General features: G+C 49.4%; 4 protein-coding genes across 4 annotated transcripts; 1 reads left to right on the top strand and 3 right to left on the bottom strand.

The window, feature by feature from the left end:
• Positions 1-900: 900 nt before the first annotated feature.
• On the top strand, positions 901-3,360 carry PGRI_092230 (uncharacterized protein; the record flags this gene model as incomplete). Its single annotated transcript, XM_040796936.1, has 1 exon — positions 901-3,360. One exon carries the CDS (start codon positions 901-903, stop codon positions 3,358-3,360), a length of 2,460 nt encoding a protein of 819 aa, XP_040650366.1.
• Positions 3,361-3,826: 466 nt separating this feature from the next.
• On the bottom strand, positions 3,827-9,026 carry PGRI_092240 (Transcription factor; the record flags this gene model as incomplete). Its single annotated transcript, XM_040796937.1, has 10 exons — positions 3,827-5,096; positions 5,149-5,861; positions 5,968-6,121; positions 6,676-7,320; positions 7,372-7,719; positions 7,774-7,950; positions 8,001-8,152; positions 8,204-8,240; positions 8,289-8,812; positions 8,862-9,026. The coding sequence occupies 10 exons, from the start codon at positions 9,024-9,026 to the stop codon at positions 3,827-3,829; spliced, it is 4,185 nt and encodes a 1,394-aa protein (XP_040650367.1).
• Positions 9,027-9,666: 640 nt separating this feature from the next.
• Positions 9,667-11,499, bottom strand: ugp1 (UTP glucose-1-phosphate uridylyltransferase; the record flags this gene model as incomplete). The annotated part of the gene is made up of 2 exons (XM_040796938.1): positions 9,667-11,130; positions 11,407-11,499. 2 exons carry the CDS (start codon positions 11,497-11,499, stop codon positions 9,667-9,669), a joined length of 1,557 nt encoding a protein of 518 aa, XP_040650368.1.
• A 1,612-nt stretch (positions 11,500-13,111) lies between these two features.
• On the bottom strand, positions 13,112-17,854 carry PGRI_092260 (uncharacterized protein; the record flags this gene model as incomplete). Its single annotated transcript, XM_040796939.1, has 4 exons — positions 13,112-14,739; positions 14,798-17,471; positions 17,529-17,591; positions 17,648-17,854. The coding sequence occupies 4 exons, from the start codon at positions 17,852-17,854 to the stop codon at positions 13,112-13,114; spliced, it is 4,572 nt and encodes a 1,523-aa protein (XP_040650369.1).
• Between the last annotated feature and the right edge of the window lie 1,292 nt (positions 17,855-19,146).

Raw genomic sequence — 19,146 nt, forward strand, 5'->3', positions numbered from 1 at the left:
TTCGGGTAGCGGAGGACAAGGATGGTAAAGCAGTATGATGTCTCCATAGTTTTCAGGTAGCACGTACTTTAAGTGGTGTGATTCTACTCCGTATACTTTACAAGGATAGCGGAAGATAAGTACATAGTTAGATAACTAGATGAGTAGATGTGTTAAGTGAAGGATGAAGTTCAAAGAGAGAAATAGAAGTTTAGAGAGTATCTTAGATAGAAAACTGAATATACAACATAGACTAGATCATACTATTTCCAGACATAAGGTAGCCTAGGATATGATCACGTGATATGGAGAGGAGAATCTGAAAATTCCGTTTTTTTCCCATTTTTTTATTTTTATTTTATTTTTTATTTTTTATTGTTTTTTTCCCTCGCCATCGAGGATTCCAGCCCAGCGTCATCCACTTCATCTCCAATCTACTTCTGCTAGGCCCTGTTATCCGCTAAGGCCTCTAGCAAATAGATTTGGATCACCTTCGCTACCTCTCTGGATTCTCTCCAGCTGGTCTCCCCCCTGAATCCCTTTGAGCGACCGTCGACTCATTTTCTCGAACTGCGCTGACCGACTCACCTCGGTCTCCGTAGCCGCTAATCCTAATTGGGAAACAAGTGCACGGTCGTTCCATTGCCTTGCCGCCTTGTGGCCTCAGGCTTCCAGGGAACAACAAACACGCGGCTTCGGCGCGACTTAGGTGGCGATTCTCCGTGTAGAATTATCGGCGCTGGCGCAACATCGACAGTCTTGGTTTATAATTGCCCTTCTGTATTTCACCTTTCACATTTCAAAGCTATTTTGCGATTTTTGGATTATTCTCGCCCTTGCATGCTTTGTGGTCGAAAGGATCATTCCATTATCTGCCGCTTACGGCCGAGTGCCAGCGCATTTTTAAAAGTTTGAGTCAAAATGATGAACTACGGTGGTCACCCATTCCACCCTCAGCAGACACAGCAACCTCAACAACCGCAACATCAAGGTGTACAATCCCAACATCCGTTGGGTCCGCAGCCTCAACGTCAGCATGCCCAGTCGCCCTTGCTAGGTGCGGGGCCGCAGTTGCCACAGCATGGCAGTCCATTCCCGGGGAATAAGCCAATTTTTCGTGGGCAACCTCAGCAGAACTTCGGTTCATCGCAATCTCCGGATATGCGCAAGATGACCCCGACATCGGGGTCATTAGGTGGATACCCCACTACCACCAGTTTTGGCCAATTTCCGGGGCAGTTTGCGGCACAGAGCTCCCCGGATTTGATGTCTCGTAACCCAGACCCTATGGCACTGCAGAACCTTCAGCGTAGTGGGTTTAATCCAATGGCCCACCTTCGGCCGCAGCCAGGAATGAGTCCTTCAACTGGCCTCACTCATGGACATCCCATGAATGTTCCTTCGCCGCAGCAGGGGATGAACAGACTTCCTCATGCAGGCATGCAACAGAGGGATAACCATACGTCCGGCAGTCCCTCTATGGCTAGCCCGTCTATGTTTGCCATGAATCAACAGCGACAGGCCCAGCCACAGTCACAACCGCAGTCGCCTCAACAGACTCACCAACAGTTGCAGCAGCAAATTCAACAGCAGCAGTTCCAGCAACAACGCCTCGAGCAGCAGCAGAGGATGGAGCAACAAAAGCAAATCCAGCAACAGCGTTTGGAACAACAACAACGCTTAGAACAGCAGCAGCGGCTTGAGCAGCAGAAGGAATTGGAGCAGCAAAAGCTAGATGAGCAAAAGATATTGGAGCAGCAGCAGCAACAACAACAACAGCAACGCCTAGATCAGCAGAGGCTCGAACAACAGAAACAGCATCAGCAACGGGTGGAGCAGCAGCGGCTTGAGCACCAGCAGAAGCAGCAATTGGAGCAGCAGAGGCTGCAAAAATTACAGCACCAGTCGCAGGCACACAACCCGTACCAACAACAGTCACCCTTTTCACAACACACCCAGCCTCCGTTCCACCCGTCTCAATATCAGCAGCATCAAGCTCAATCGCAACATCAGTACGCCCCACACCAGACGCAATTCTCTCAGCCGCAGCAGTCGCAGTTCCAGGCATCTCCGCACCAGGCTCAATTCCAGCATTATCAGCCAGGACCGCACTCCGCTGCCGTGCCTTCATCGCAGACAGCTGCACCGGCTGTTCCTGCTGTCTCCGAAAGCCCGGTCATGAAGTCTGACGAGTTGAGCCCTGTACCGAAGAAGAAAGCTAAACCTAAGAAGGCTACACCAACTCAAGCTCAGCCCGTACAAACCCAACCTCATGCGCAATCTCAACTAAATCCACCCATGGGCGTTCCTAGTTCTCTCCCAACACAGGGCAACGGACAAGGGCAGATGCCCGCCGTGGCCACAGCTGGAGGTGACCAAATTGCCACTCCGCCTCCGAAGCGTCGCCGTGGACGGCCTAGGAAGGAGGAAGTAGCGGCCAGGCTTGCAGCGCAGGCCGCGCAGGCTGCCCAAAATGGCGAGTCTATTCCAGGAGTACCTCAACCAGGACAAGCTTCATTTACTGCGAACATGACGCCGACTGCTACAGGCGCAGTACCAACCACAACCAAGGGTACGCCCATTCTAGGACCGGATGGGACTCCTTTGAAGCGAAAACGTGGACGTCCTCGCAAGGCCGATCAAATTGCGTGGGCGGCTGCAACGGGCCAACCCTTACCACCGCCTAAGCCAAGGAAGCCAGCTTCCGCCAAACCAAAAGCGCCTGGCACAGGCCGACCACGTGGGAGACCTCGCAAAGCTGATGTGGCCGCTGCCGCTGCCGCTGCCGCAGCTGCTGCGGCTAGTGGAGATCAGGCGCAAACAGACATTAACCCGGGCGAGGGCGCAGATACAAACGCACTCAAACGTACAACATCTTCAGTCGATGAAGAGGCGCGCAAACGGCCCTGTCCCACGCCACCGCAAATGCTTCAAGGCCAGTCTTTGCCGCAACAGCAGAATCTCCACATGTTCCAGCAGAATCAGTCTTCACAGACGCAGGCAAATCAGCATATTGGGCAGCCGCAAGTCCAGCACATGCATCAGCAGAACCAACATATGTCCTCCCAGCCCGGCTCCCACCTGCCGCATACCCAATCCCTGCCCCAGCAGCCCGGTCAGGCGCTCTCTATGCCACACATGCAAATGCACCACCACTCTCCTGTCCACCCCCCGCGACCCCTCCCTCATCAGCCATATCTTCAATCACCGATGCAACAACAAATGCAGCACCCGATGTCGTCTGAGTCCCCCGTCCACGGGATACCAGGCCAACCACGCAGACCCCCGATTCCTCAACGGAGCCAGCCCCCTCCCCCGCCTGCACCGCAACATGAGCATCAGCATACCTTCCAGATCCAGATGCAGCCGCAACCGACGTAGTGCTGAATATGGTTCGGGATATTGGTTTCATATAATCAATGCAACATCCATTGACCGAACTTTCACTTCTGAGCGTATATTTTGACTCAAGTTTTATTCCAAAGAACATCGGTGTTTATATCATTCCTCGGCTCTGTGTGCTCTATCGATTTACGCCCATGAAGTGTCGCAAGTGTTTTCGTGGGTCTATGGCGTTGTGTGCTTTTTGGCATCTCAGGCATTCCAGTTTCCGTCTATTGTTTACTTAGCCTGTTTTATCCTTTTTCTTACATATCTAATGTTCTCAATTTAGTACATACTCGGTTATAATCTCATTTTGTCAATTGTGCAAAGGCTTTTAGCCTGGTACTTGTAGTGGTCGCCATGGATAACTACATTTATATTATCACCCTATTGACTATTGAGCAAAGCCCTGTATTTGCATAGGTAGGTATTATATAGTCATAAAATCGAGATCACCAAGTCCCTAAAAGACACCACCTTCAAAATCAACCAATTCATCAAACGCCTCCATCCCACTATCATGTCCATTACTTCCACTACTACCACCATTCCCACTCGAATTCCCACTAGACCTCTCCCTCTCCCCCATCAACCCCTCAAAAGAACTCCCATCAGGCCACTCCGTCAAATCAATCCCCAACCCAGGCGCAATCTTCCTAATAATCCCATCACAAAGCAGAAACGCCCTCCGCGCCGCCGGATCCACAGAAGCAGTGGTATGAATCCAAGCGAAAGCCTTCCTCGTCGCCTCAACAGCCGTACTCAAATCCGTCTCTAGCAGTGTATAACCTCCCGGTGAAGGGGTAGGACTGAGTGGATTCACACGGTCCGGACTGGACATATTTGCTCCGGAACAGTATGCCAAACCTAGTAATAGAGCGGTAGTGGCCTGCATGAGGAAATGGAGGATACTCCACCAAGGCGCGACGCGTGCTAACCATGCCATATCCGGATTCGTGGGGAGGATGGAGATAAGAGCGCACGATGCTTGGAGACAATTCGTGGCCATTTCGGTGCGGAGTTTTCCCCGGGTTTCGCCTGTGTGGCGTGGGGTTTGGTGGATGTGACTTAGACATGGTCTGCAGAGGGTGATTCGGGAGGAGTAGTAGTTCATTGCTAGACAGACGCGTTCGCGAACGAATGGGATGGTGAGGTCGTCTAGTTGGTGGTTTAGATGCCAGGGTCCGGCGTTTGGGATAGTGAATTGGTAGAAGGGGGGGAGTTTGAAGAGCCAACGGTCCATTTGAAGACTGAACTTTTGGACGTGGTATTCTACTTGGCTGGGGCCTTTGCGGAGACCCTCGATGCTGTAGACTTTGTTCATGAGGGCGTGGGTTATGAGGGTTAGGTCGACGAGGAAGTTGAAGAAGAGGGATGGACAGGGTGGACAGGAGGTTATCCATGAAGGGGAGTGGTGTTGATTGGGGGATTCGAAGAGGGTGGAGCGGAGTTGGGCTTCGCGGAGGGCTGGGTCTTGGAGGAGGCGTTTGGCGGAGGGTTCGTTAAATGATTCCTCTTCGTAAGGGAGGGGTGCGGGGACGGAGCAGAGGCCTTCGCTGACGCAGGAGGCTCGGCCGGTCATTGAGGCTAGGAGGTGTTCGAGGGAGTAGATGGACCACCAGAGGCGGCCGCGAGTTTCTTTGGCGGCATCTTTGGTACGGTCATCTGTTAGGCGGAGGTTGATACCGAGGGATAGGGCTGAGCGGAGGGCCATGTTGGAGAATTTGGATGCTCTGAGGGAGGGGGAGTTAGTATGATGCTGGGAGATGGGGAAATGGGACATACCGGTTGACTTGGCCTAGGCAAAGTAGGTAAACTGCCACCAGGAGTTCAAGTTGGATCTGCTGGAGATCGGTGTGCTCGAACAGCACATTGCTGTGCAAGCCGAGATGGCGCGCCCGGGTCAGATACATCAGGTCTTCCTCGGTGCTTTGGGGGTTATCTATGAGTCGGCAGTATCGACAACCAATAGCAAAGATCATGTTTAAAATGGCCAGCCATTTCGGAGGTGGTGTCGATGCATTGTTGAAAAACTGTTGATATTGGGAGATAAAAGTCGTCTTCCGAATTGCGCTGAATGTCGGATGGACATTGATCAGGTAGGCGTCAAGATATCGGTCTGCTAATTCCCGCGGGGGCACAGCTAATAGATCGCATGGTTCAATCAATGGAATATCCATGCCGTCTAAATGATAATCCATCATAGAAGTAGGAATTTGCCTTTCCAATAGCTGCTGCTGTTGCTGAATAGATGTTGGATCATGGTGACTCTCCATATAGAAAGGATTCGACACTTGTTCTGATGGACTCTTCATGCCCACGCCGCTTTCCAGTTTGCGAATCCAATTGACGTCTGAATTCTTCCCAAAAAAGCCCGCAGCACGAGTGTCCTCGTTCCGATCCAAATCTTCGTCGACCTGGTCGATAGCATCGAGTGAGCCTATAGATGTCGAAGAATCGGAGTCGTCATGTTTTCTAGGGGGATTCCCACTTTTGGACTTAATTTGCCAAATGGCAAATAGTCAGAGTCTGAACTTGGAACTTCCGATCGAAAAGATCCAAGTCTCGGGTGAGGCTAGGGGACTTTATTAGACGTTGACATACCTTCAATGCTTTCTTGATCTTTCGAGCGGTGGGAAGGTCGACCTCGGCTTCTAGTTCTCGAAGAAAGGCTTCATATGTATCAACTCGTTTTACTAAGGAACCCAGTCGTTTCTGATCGCGCACACGTTTGACTTCTTCGTAGGAGCAAGTATGACTGTTGTATTCACATTGTCCACACAATGGCCGGACACCATCGCACTTGATCTTGCGCTGACGACAGGGCTCACAGGCCCGCGCTGACCGTCGGCGCCCGTGTATTAAGGTGTCAGAGCCGGCTAAACGAGGGATGGCTACCTTCGGCGCAGAACTCCCTCCATAGTCCGGGGTAGACATATATTGGAATGATTGGGGTTGGGTTGGTGGAATAAATGTGGAATATGGATGTTGAGGTATAGATTCATTTGATATGCAGTTGTATTCGAAATTTGGATCATTATTCATATTTTATTCAACATGAATGATATTTTTTTCAGAGAAGATGAAGTTCAGAGAAATGCGGAGTTCGAAAAGAAAAACAATTGGATTCGACTGTTGATCGGTGGAGAGACATGCTCTTTGCCACTGATCTTTTTGACGTCAGGCAAAACTTCCCCTTGTCTTTTATTTCCCTCAACTTGTTTCAGTGTCACCTTTTGAATATCTTGAATATCTATCTTGTATGAAATTCATATATACTATATACTATATCAACATCCAACAGGTCGATACCTTTCAACCAAAACATCATCCTTACCAAGACTAAGACTTTCATATCGATCCAACATATCAGAAAGTCCAAGACCAGGATAATCTTGCAATCCTCTTCCCTCTCCAATTCCATGATACTTATCCTTCTGATTCAATTTCTCAAGTCCATCAGCATACTCATCAAACCGACTACACCCCCTCGCCTTCGACTCTTCATCAAATAACTCCTTCAACTCCTCAGGTACAGAACTCGCCTCCCGAATCCGATACCCCTGCGCTTTCGCCCTCACCGACTGTCGGAAAATATGAAACAGATTTCTCCCCAGCGCAGACCGACTCGCAACAATCGAGAATGCACTGGCAAGAGTGAGGAAATCCTCATCCAATACATCAAACGACTCCTGTTCAAGCATCGTAAACAGCGCCAGATTGATCGCGTACATCGCGAATTGGTGCACGCGACTAACCCCGAATTCGCGTCGATGTAGACGCGTTAATGCCGCGATACCACGCGCCGCGCTTTGAGTTACTTCCCGCGCGTTGTATTTTCGCTCCGGGGTATGGCGCGGTGGGCTTTCGGGTGTTTTGGGCTCGAATTGTATGGATGGGACTTCGTCTTCCGAGATACAACTGAAGAGGTTTATGATGAGTGCGTGGTAGCGCATTCTATATGATGAGTATGAGGATTTGCAAGACGGATTTTTATATGCTACTCACTTTAGTAAGATGATATGCGGAGCTGGCCTGTATCGCATATCAAAGTCTTCCGGGAGAAGATCGTGCCAGCGACGGATGCGGTCGTATAGATCCTCCCGGCTCTGACGGTAGATTGGACCGAGGGCCGGATTACTCCTATGGTCTGCGAACATGCTGCGCGATATATCACGCGCTATTATCGACAGATTGCATGCTTCGTCGAAATACTGACTGAAGAATGACGGGCGCGGGTCGCGGTGGGTTGGGTATGGATGCCAGAGGGCTTCATCTTCGGGCTGGTTGATATCGAGACGAGCTATGTTGACATGGTCGATAAGACTTGGACGCAAGAATGATGTGTGGACCATTCTGCGGATGTGTGAATATAAGCTCGAAGAGTGTGCACTAATAAAGATCACTTACGTGTCGACGTTGAACAGACCCCAGGCTGTGCGCTTGCATGAGATATCCATGTCGTGGGATAACTCACCAGAAGCCATTCTGGGTCCTGTGCTGCCGACTATACCCAGTGCCTGGCCCATTCGGATAGCCTGATGCAGCATGATATAGCCCAGATCGTCTTCACGGGACATTGCATATCTATTTATGTCAGAACACCGTCAAATCAGGACAAAGATGGTTATACAAACCTCTCATACATCAACAATGTCCCCTGCAACCCAGCTAAACTAGGCTGCGAACTCTCCTCACCTCTCAGCCTCTCAGCCTCAGCAAGAAAATCACTTCCTTTCGAAGAGATATCACCAGGCACGACATACGCCTCGGAGAAATCAGAGAAGTACTAAACCAATCAGCAGAAGACTCAACCCAAAAAAAAGAGAAAAATACCCACACAAGCATTACTGAGCACCGCATTAACCAAAAACGGACTACAAAACTCAGATCCCAATACCCCCTTAGCCATATGTCTAACAAACACCTCCTTATCCAAAACCGCACTAAACGGCCAATCCCACGCAAAATACAACGACACAAGATGCGACACCAGATCCGCATCCGTTGTAACCCTCGTCCACGGCGCTGCCGGTACTTCACAAGGCGCCGAGTCACACAGGTAATGGATATCCATAACCTTTCTTCTGAAAGTAGGACTGGTACCCTCGACATTGATGAGCTGGCGCATATCTTCTAGCTTTGCGACAGTTTCCTGCTTGACAGTAGATGTCGATGTGGGCGAGGTAGGTGAAGCGAGTGTTTCATTTATGTAGGCGCGGATTTCGTCAGCGGGGGCATTGTGACGGATTATCGTCAACAGATGAAGGGCGTCTTGTTCATTTGCTTCACGGACCAGCCTGAATAGATCTGAAAGGAGGTCGCGGTGGTAGGAGAGTTCATCTGCTGTTCGTTTTGCGGCTACTCGTCGACGTTGGTCGAGAGATTCGTCGAAGATGCAGACTCTTTTGAAGGTTTGACAGTTTGCACAGGGGGATGTGCCGGAGCACTGATATTATTAGATTGATATAAATCTAGGGATAGATGTATAGTCTCACCTTCCTCTTCGACTTCTTACAAGCCAGACAAGCAGTTGAAACCCTCTTCTTCCATGTACCTCTTCCTTCGGGGGGACTACCATTTTCATCATGTTCATGATAGTTCTCCGGGTCATCCTCGGAAGGAGAGGGACCTGGTACAAGACGACGGTGATTCCCACTCATATTCCATGAGCAGTGAATTCCCTTCTCTTCTTTTGCTTTTGTTCAAATGGAAAATATAGATCAAATATATAGACAAGAATTCAAATATGTGAAGAAGCGTATGTAAAAAAAAAAAGGAATATGTAAAAGGAGATATACAGTATGTACTCGCAATATACAAACAAAGTTGAAACTGTACAAGATCAATGCATGGTGGTATATGTTTCGAATGATTGTAGGACAATTTACTGCTTTGGGGGGTTATTAGGGCAAATGGGCTTTGCCGCAAATGACGTTGGGAAGATATCATGGGGAACTTTCACCCGCCTATTATCGTTCATGGCAATTTCTTGATTTAAAGGTATTTTAGGGGATTCTACATACTGTTGGGGCTATTCATAGGAGCCAAAGATGTGACCATACTACGATGTAGATTATTTTGAAAATGTTGATGCATTCAGGACTTAGCAGCAAGTACTTGGGAAAGTCAGGTCTAGACTAAAAACCCAATAAGAAAGAAAGAAAAAAGACGCTGGATTATTGTAATGTAATACAAGTACTTCTTTTGACTCCATGGAATCCATAGCCTCGGATGCACCAGTTAAAAAGAAAATCAAAACTGCAGATCTGGAAGAATCCGACCAAAACAACTAGCGTAAATCTAGTGCTCGAGGATTCTCAAACTACCCTGCACAACGCAGTTCTCAAGCACGGATCCAGGGGGAATATCAATGGTGCTACCCTCGGAGGCGACAATGATAACGGTTCCCTTGAGAGTGACGTTGCGGCCGAGATTAACAGGTCCAGTGATTGTGAGGTGATCCAGCTCAACAATGCGAGGAATGCTGGAAATGCGCTTCTGGAAATCGGAGACCTTCTTGAAGTCGGATCCGAGCTTGATCACGGGGACACCACCGAAGCGGTTGGGGTCCATGACCAGCTGGCCGTGCTCGAGACGGTACAAATCAGACTTGACAACCATGAGATCGGAGCAGGTCTTCACGGGCAAGAAGCGACGACGGGGCACGTTGACACCGTGGGCGTTCTTGAAGTGACGGATGGCCGCACCGACGGCGGTCTCCAGCTGGTAGATAGCCTGATCGGCCTCACCCTTCTTATCGGCGGGAATGGACTTCTCATTGGGGATGATCTCCATCTCCAACTCGTTCTCCTCAACAACACGCTTGATAGCCTGGACGTTCAACCAGATGTTGTTGGTGTTGAAGTACTTGAACTTCTTGATGGACTTGAACTCGTTGACGTGTTCCTTGGGCACCTGGGCAATTTCGAGCAGGCGGACCTTGCCGTCGGAATCAATAATGGTACCACCCTTGACGTCAGCCTTGGTCTTATCAGTCAACTCCATGATGTACTCGGCCTGGGAGTCAACCATGTGCTGCAGGATGCGGAGATCAACCACGGCACCGAGGTTGTCGGCGTTGGACAGGAAGATGTACTCGATACCACGCTCAATCAGCTTGTCGAGAGTGCCGGAGTTGTACAGGGACTCGAAAACGTCACCGTGTCCGGGAGGGTACCAGTCCTGGAGGGGAGAGTCGAAGCTCTTGGGGGCGGGCAGGAGGGAGTCCTTGATGATGCGGGGGTAGCGCGACTGGTTGAAGGTGATGATGTCGACGTTGTGGCCCTCGTACTTCTTGATAATGGACTGGGTGTCTTGATCGGTGTTGAAGGAGTTCATGAGGACGAAAGGCACGTTGACGTTGAAGCTGCGGTTAAGGTGCTCAATCTGGCGCACGGAGAGATCGAGGAAGGACATGCCCTCACGGACCTCAATGACAGACTTGGGACCGACGCAACCCATCGAGGTACCGAGACCACCGTTCAGTTTGACAACGGCCAGCTTGTTCAGGAACTCGACGGAGGCATCAGCACCGAGGTCATCGTAACCAACAACCTGGGAAGGCTGGGGAGGGGCGATTTTATCCCAGTTAACGGCATTGCCCTTGGCCTTGTCATTCAGGAAACGGCGGAACAGAGCAAAGAAGTTGTCCATCTCGGCCTCGAAACGCTGCTTCTCCTTGGGGTCGGTGACGCTGTCGCCGAGGGCGTTCAGGGCGTTGCGCATTTGTGAGGCGGCCACGCTAGTGGATGCATTTTCGAATGCCTGGTGGGAGGTTTCACGGGTTAGCTCTGGGCCAAAGGAAGGAGGAGCCAAGGTAGCCATTGTAAGGAAAAGAATAGACCAATTGAAATAGTAGCTCCCAGAATACGATGTGGCTAGACATATGGAGGGATCACAGGGAAAGAAAAGAGAATCAAGTTTCCGAACACGAAGTTCAGGAAAGTTAAATCAACAAATGCCCAAAAAACAGCAGGAACGACCCAACCGGGAAGAACGACGCTTGAAGATTTAGATCATCTAGAATTCACCACAACTTACCATGTGTGACTGAGACTTGCCATGGTGCTTTCCACCAAAGGCCTCGCTCTCAGCAGGGGCCCGAAGGTGAGTGGGAAGAGCCTTGGAGGCCATTATGAGTTATGGGGTATGAGATATGGATAGAATTTGGAGGGAGGGGGACAGTTGTCTATTTAAAAGGATATGAGGTCAGTGATAAAGATTCAAAGAGAGAGGCAAAGAGAGGGAAACGTGTTCACAGAAGCTCAAACAGCTATCCAGAAAAAGGAGGGGTTTGCCACTTTGGCGATCAATTGGGCAGATGTCAAGCTGCCGTCATCGGGTCACAACTTACAGATCAATTCCTGAAGGTAATAAATTCCTAAAGGTAATGAGGGGGAAGAGAAGATTCACAGAGAGATATAAAAGAAAGAGAGAGAGAAAAAAGGGAGGTGGGGGAGAGGAAAAACCCCGTGATTATTTTATTTAAGTACTTATAAATGTATGTATTTAACCACTTTATAAGACATTATATACTAATTATATTTATATATATCTATTATTATATCCTAATTATACTATCATGTACTCTATATGTCCGTTCACGTTTTCTTTTCTATCATATAGTCCCTGTCTATTCCATTTCCGTTTGATCTCCTTGCATCCCGATGTCGTCAGCTCTCTCCCAGCCACTTACAGATATCTCGGGATTTATCTACATATTGTACATATTTCTATTTAAGTCTAATATCCGTAAACATATTATAGACTACCCTACAACATATATGTACAACACATACCCTAAAGACCCCTAACGGAGTACACACGTCCAGACCCCCTTTCCCACTCCACCAAAGACCCACCAAAAATACAAGCTCTCCCTCCTTTTTTTTTCCTTGTTTCATCCAAATCTCCTACATGTCGTGCTATTAGACGTTTAGAATAAGTTGGTTCACCTGACTTCAAAATATACAATAGAACTACATAGTAAGTACTACGATGTACTACGATACTACGATGTACTACTATTTACTAAATATACAGGTAGAATGTTTCTTTAATTGATTATAATTCTTCTAGAATTGTTGATCAACTTCCGGTCCAAAGTGGAACAAGCAAAATTATGACTCCACGCTTTCTAAAATGAGGTTAATATAAATCTGTTTGATCTAAAAATAATTGTGACATCTTTTAGTTTACTTATCTACTGTTACTCTCTAGGGCTGGACTGAGTACCCTGTTCTCTATACTTTTTACTCTACACTCTGATATTCCATACACATATAGAACCTTCTTAACAGGTTAAGAGGCCTAAGCACGCAAATCAGGGCTGTGCAAAGTTACAGGGAAAAAAAAGAGGCAAATTTTAATTTAACCGAGAATATTGAATAAGGCCATACGGAGTATTCCGTATAAAATGCCATATACTCGAAGTATAACGATAACTGAGACATCAGGTCTTAGACTCGGTTTTCAGGTTTTTTTTTTTTTTTTTGGTGGCGCGAACTAATGATGACTATTTTTACCCGGCTATTTTTCATTCATCCACTCTACGGAGGATATGTCTCAATTCCGACCATCAGAACAATTCAATTCAGATTGGATAGGGGAGGGGAAAAAAAAAAGAGAAAAAAGGATATCACAAAGAAAAAAAGAAAAGAAAACCAATTAATAACATGAAAGCATTTCAATATTTTCATATACTCTTCAGCCGAAACAGGCAAAGCAATTCCAAAAGATAACGCATTTAAACACCGCTGACAGATCTCTTACTTAAGAAGCTGCGACGGGGCATCTTTCGTGAATCGGGACTGCCCGCGCCCTCAGAGGCATCAGGGCCACCGGCTGTCGAGTGCGATGTAGTAGGCCTCAGACCACCATCCGACAGCACAAAGCTGGAACGAATAGTAACCACACCATCGCCAACAGTAATAGTCTTATCCTGTCCAGCCACGGAACCCTGGTCATCAACGAAGAACGGCGCTTCGCCGAGGACATCATCCGAACCAAAGGTGGCGTGGTCCACTACGCGGACCTGGTACTGGGCGTCAGCGGTGGTGTTGGGGACGCGGAAGGAGTCATCGTAGGTGACAGTGCCAGAGGAGTTCTTGTGCGCCTTGGTCTTGTGAATTTCCTTGGCGCCCTTGGAACCCTGAGCACGAATGATGACACGGAGGTTGGTATCAGTAGGGAAATTGGCAGCGGAGACAACAGTGATGTTAGCCGAACCCTTCTCGCCAGAACCGCCACCACCGAAGACGCTAAGGCGGTCGCCGAACTGCGAGGCGGTGCTGCGATTGCGGCTGTGTTCCTTCAGCGGGGTGCTGGGAGAAGAGGCACCGGTACCGTTAGGGCCATCGACAAGGGAGGCGGCTGGGGTGAGACGGTCGCCCCGGACGGGTTCAGGTTCCTCGATGTTGCTCATGATGGAGGCGGTATCTTCGCCTTTGTCTTTGTGGATGCGCGACATGAGGCCGTGCTTCAAGAAGGAAGCGCCGCGGATGACATTGCCACCAACGAAGCCCACGCCCTTGACGGGAGCGCCGACGATCTTACCGGGGACGGCGAAGGTGCCGGAGAAGGTGGAGGAGCCTTGACGGGCGCGGACCACATAGGTAGGCTTGAAGAGCAGGCTCAAGCGGATCGCACCTGATTTACCATCGAGGGGCAGGGTGACTTCTTTAGCTTGGAAGGGCTCCAGGGATTCCAGGTCGATGGGCGTGGCGCCAAGGAAGTCAGCCTTGTCACCAAAGTCCCAGTCGTACACATCCACATGGAAGTTGGCGCCGATGCGGGATTTGATGGGAGTTTCAAAGTACTCGTTCCAGGCCGGGTGCAGGGTTTTCTTCTGGACCTTGGTCTTGAACACGGTCTCGTCGTCCATGCGGAACTTGCAGAAGGGATCGCTATATCCGTTGCGGTCGGCAGCTGGAAGCTCGGCGGCATCGTGAACATCAACGCGCAGGGTACCCATGTTGTTAATGCTCTCCTTGGGGTCGAGCTTCATTTCCGTCGGAATATACCGGGCACTAACAGTAACCTTGCTCACCTCGCCGGTGCTGGAGCGGAGAACCAGCTCAGTGGGTGTGTACAACATGCGCATCAGTGTGGGCAGCGTGTCACCAGTCAGCTTGGCGACAGTGTGCTCCTCGCTAGAGTCCTTGGGATCATCCTTGTTGACTAGACGCAACGTGATCTTGGAGAACTCGAGCTCACGAACGAACGCCTCGCCGACGTCACTGAACTTAGCAGTCGTGGTGTGGATCTTGGATGAGACATATGCGGGGAACATGTAATCATCCATCAAGACTTCCAACTGGACATTGGGAACAGCCAGCTGGCCCTCGTGGAACTTGAACACAATGAAACCAGATTCTATCGGCAATTAGCTTTGTATCAGTGACGTGAAGATAAAAAAAAAAAAAAAACATACCATATTTAGGAAGATCTTCTGCACTGACGAAAGTGCGAGGAATGGACTTGACCGAACGCACAGAGGCCGTCTCAGACTGGGCACCAGTCATTGGACGGGATGTAGTAGTTTCCAGACTGGCGCGGCCGTTAGTAGCCGACTCACCATTGGTGGTTCCATTGGTGATGGGTCCAGCGCCGTTAGACAGAGCCTTGGAGGCCTTAGAAGCCTTCGAGTCAACGCTAGCAGACTTCGCGTGCAAAGCCTTCTTGGGAAATTCGGTGGTGTCCGGACCAGGAGTAACAGGGAGCTCTGAGGATTCGTCCTCGTCAGCTTCATCCTCGGGATTGACGACCGGCACAGTCGGGAAGAAGGAAACAGTGTAGTGGAGTTCTCCCTTGGGAGAGCCACCGCTAATCTTCAGAGGGCTGACGATCTCCTGCTTCTCGTCGTCGATCTGATATTCACCGCTCTCCGTCTCACGAACAAAGTCGGAGGCACTGAGATCGCACCAACCAAGGGATCGGTCCTTGTTGATAGTCTCCTCGTCCATAACCTCCACGGTAACCTTCTCGCGTGCACTGCGGATAGGCACGTAGACGATCTCGTCCCATTCGGGATTGAGGTTGTTGCGGAAGGTGACAGTGCGGCCACGAGTCACACCGGAAAGCAGCACGCGAGCGTAGGGATCGGACTTGCCCATAGCCTCAAGGTTGCGCAGGTTAGTCGCACGCTTGAAGTGGAAGCGCATAACACCAATAGGGTCAACGTAGCCAGCGCTGCCAATGCCTCCTAGAGCGACAGGCTTCCACTGGAGAGTCAGCTTAACACGTCCGTCCTTGGCACCGTGAAGGTGGAACCACTGCTGGCCACGCTCCATCATCTTCATCATGTCGTTCATCTTGATCTGATAGCGGCCGATAATGGGATCCTGCATGATGTCGCGATCATCCTTGAGAATAAGACCCAGACGAGCGTTCTTTCGGTCTGTGACGAGGAACTCCTTGGAAGCATTCTGGAAGATGGGGGTGTTGGTGCGCTTGAGCTTTTTCGTAACGTGAATTTCCTTTCCGTTGAGAAGGAGGACACCGTAGGGGTTTAGCTTTCCAACCAGACTCTTGCTTCCATCGAGGTCCTTGGCCTGCTCCACGGTGAACTGAGCGATACCGGTGTTAACTTCAGGGGCGGGTTCAGCCTCGCCAGCCTCGTTCTTTCCTCCCTCGAGAACGGGGAAGAAGCGAATATCGGCTTGGATGGCACCGCGGTGGCGGCCACTAGCCTGCACTTCCAGGTAGATACCCTCGTGGGAAGGCTCCTGCTCTAGTTTATCCAATGCAAAGCTAGCAACACCCATTTCCTTATCCTTGCGGTACTCGTTCCAGTCATATGCGGCAATAGACAATGCATCACTGAAGGAGTTAATAATAACGTAAATGGTCTCATTCCAGCGGGGGCTGTCGGTATCGTGGATGACCTTTGTGCGGCCGAGCTCATTACGGTTGTTCAAAGACACCACGGCGTACGGGTCAGGAGTGCCAGAGAACTTATCGGGGTTCTTGAGCTGTTGAGCACCGTGGAGAGTAATCGCGACCACACCAATAGCCTGGTCGACGGGGTTTCCAGCAAGCATCTTAGCAATTTCAATCGGGAACACGTTCGGATCGTACATCATGGGCTGCAAATTGGCGTGAATCTGGTCCTTGATAAAGGACTCAAGACCGGGAATGAAGTTGATATCGAATCCAAGAGTATCACCACCAAGGGGCTTGCAAACATAATCGAGTTCGGGCTTATCCAGGAAGCAGACATCCACACGCTCGATGTGGGGGAAGGCAATCTGAAGCTTGACCTTGACACGCATCAAGCCTGTGCAAGCCATGTCCTCAACAATCACGTCGAGACCCTTGCTCACGACACCCTTGCCGACGCGAACCTCCAATACGATCTTGGGGTTGATCTTGTCCTTTGTTTGGCGCGCAGTCAGGTCCGTAACATCATTGGGAGTGAAGCTGAACTTCCAGTCCATGATCACAGTATCAGGGTCAGTCTTAGGGTAGGTCTTGACGTGTTCCAGGCGAGGAGGCTTGGTACCAAGGATGAATGTCTTTAGACGCAAGCTATCCAAGAAGGCGGGGGTAGAAGTACTAAGGACCTGATCGACGGTGTTGATGATAGTGTCGCACAGGACGGGGGCGTAGATAGGCCAGAACTTGACGAGGAAGCTGTTAATCCACTCAAGGCTCTCGGTGTCGGTCTCGAGGCGCTGTTTGGACATTTCACGGCTAATATCATCACGGAAGTTTCGGCGGACTCGTCGAATGGAGGTACGGTAGTAGGTGCTACATGCTGCCATGACCATAAGAACCCAGCCTATACCACCGCCTAGAACGGCAACCATCCATGAGGCCAAACAGGCGAAGATGATAATGCCAGAATTGTGGTACCAGTCGCCGAAGAATTTATCGGGGATTCTCCCTTCCAAGAACGTCTCGTGATCCAGCAATGTACCTTCTTGGCTCAGAGCGGCCGCCAGCTTCTCATCGACGAACTTCGGGGCCCAACCTGTTCTGTCGCGTGCCCACCGAAGATCCTCATCGAGGGGCTTCCCATCCGCGGCTTCTCGTGTGGCTTCCTCGGCCATAATAGCGGTCGCAGATTCCGGTGCGGGGAGATCATAGTCGGCTTTGCCATCGGTCTAGGTAAGGTCAGCATGTAGATCGACATCACATCCGAGAAATGTAATCATTCTCACCTTATCCGTAATTACAGCGACACCCTGTGGTTGATGGGGGTGGTGAAAATTAGGCGGCAATCGCTAAAAGACACAACAGTGAGTATGGTGCCAAAACTTGAATATTGTACGAAATATACCTCTTTGGCAGCAATGGCCTTGTCTTCAGGCGAGGCATCGGGATCGAATTGGTATGCAGCAGAACCGGCTTGTTGGGCTTCCTTGACGACCTTTTCCTCAATGACATCCGGGTTAACGTGTGACTGCGGGTCCTGCTGCAATTCCTGGGCGGCCTCAATGGTGCCCTCCATCTTCATACCCGTCTTATCCGCGTCGGCGGACGCCATATCGCCGGTTTGTGTTGTGTTTCAGGTCGGGGGAATCGGGAGAGCCGAGGATGTTCTAGGAGGGTGGTCAGATTCGATCCATGGGTGAGAGAGATGGGTACCTGGGGGATGGTGGGGTGGAAGAACGCATTTGCGTCTTACATCTGAGCAACGTACCGGAATGGCGATGTTGTCGAAAGGGATAACCTGGTGTGTGTATACCAAGGTATAGACTTGAAGAAAAAGAGAAAAACAAGAGAAGAGGAGTGGACCAAAGTCACAGCTAATGCCCAGCCGCTTGCGTCAAGGGGAACTGTGGCTGGGATTACGATACAATATTACCATTACATACCTATATCACCTTTATGTAGGTAAATTAATTAATTTATAATTTAGGAACCCAATGAAAAGAAAGAAAAGAGAAAAGAAAAAAAAAAAAAAAAAATAGGGGAGATCGTAAGCTCTCCGGCGATCGCAGATCAGTGACGTACACCCTGGATCAGCGTTCTTTTAGAGCAATTGATACTATGTGTACGCAGTACTCCGTAGTAATCAACAGGCTACGGAGTATACAATTCTAGTATAGTTAGTACATATGTATACATAATGTACTTACTACATTATGTACTACATTATGTATCTGTTCAATTGCGTATCATCAAAAGTAACAAAAAGATAGGAGCCTAAAATCGGAACTATTAGATTTGACCCGAGCTTTCAGCACCGCCACAGAGGGTCAATGAGGTCAATGAGGGTCAAATACGGAGTACTCCGTACAGACTTAGGGTTATCTTAACTTAATTGCTGGGTTCAATGCCCCTTTTTGTGAAGATCTTATTTATCAAAGAATCTTGCGACTTTGTACTTCTGTATGGTATGTTGTAATTATATCTCAGGGTACACGTGGCGTACGCAATAAAAACCTATATCACATTACACAAACTTCACTATCATCGCCTATCCCTAATTGGGTAGATCGGCCAAGCCGAAATCCACCAAGATTAGGATATGGTTTTCTTTACCGAGGAACCTCTGGAGTATATCAGCCACAGTGTAAATTTTCAGTCCTAAGATAGTCATAGCCCATGAGAACCCCACGCTCTATACTACAGAGTAGAAAGGGTATATTTATCTATGAACAACTTTAGATAGCTTAGCGTACTTAGTACCACAGTTTCCCAAGCCTGGACCACAGGTCGGTGAATTCACATGTTCCTCTGCCTTCCCTACTTAGCTAGTATCTCAAGGGCATTGCCAATCCCTCTCCATCCTATACCACCATTGATTCAAAAGATGGCATTTTTCCAATGCTA

The sequence above is a fragment of the Penicillium griseofulvum genome, assembly GCF_001561935.1.
Source record: "Penicillium griseofulvum strain PG3 chromosome Unknown contig_13, whole genome shotgun sequence".
Classification (NCBI taxonomy): Eukaryota; Fungi; Ascomycota; class Eurotiomycetes; order Eurotiales; family Aspergillaceae; genus Penicillium; species Penicillium griseofulvum.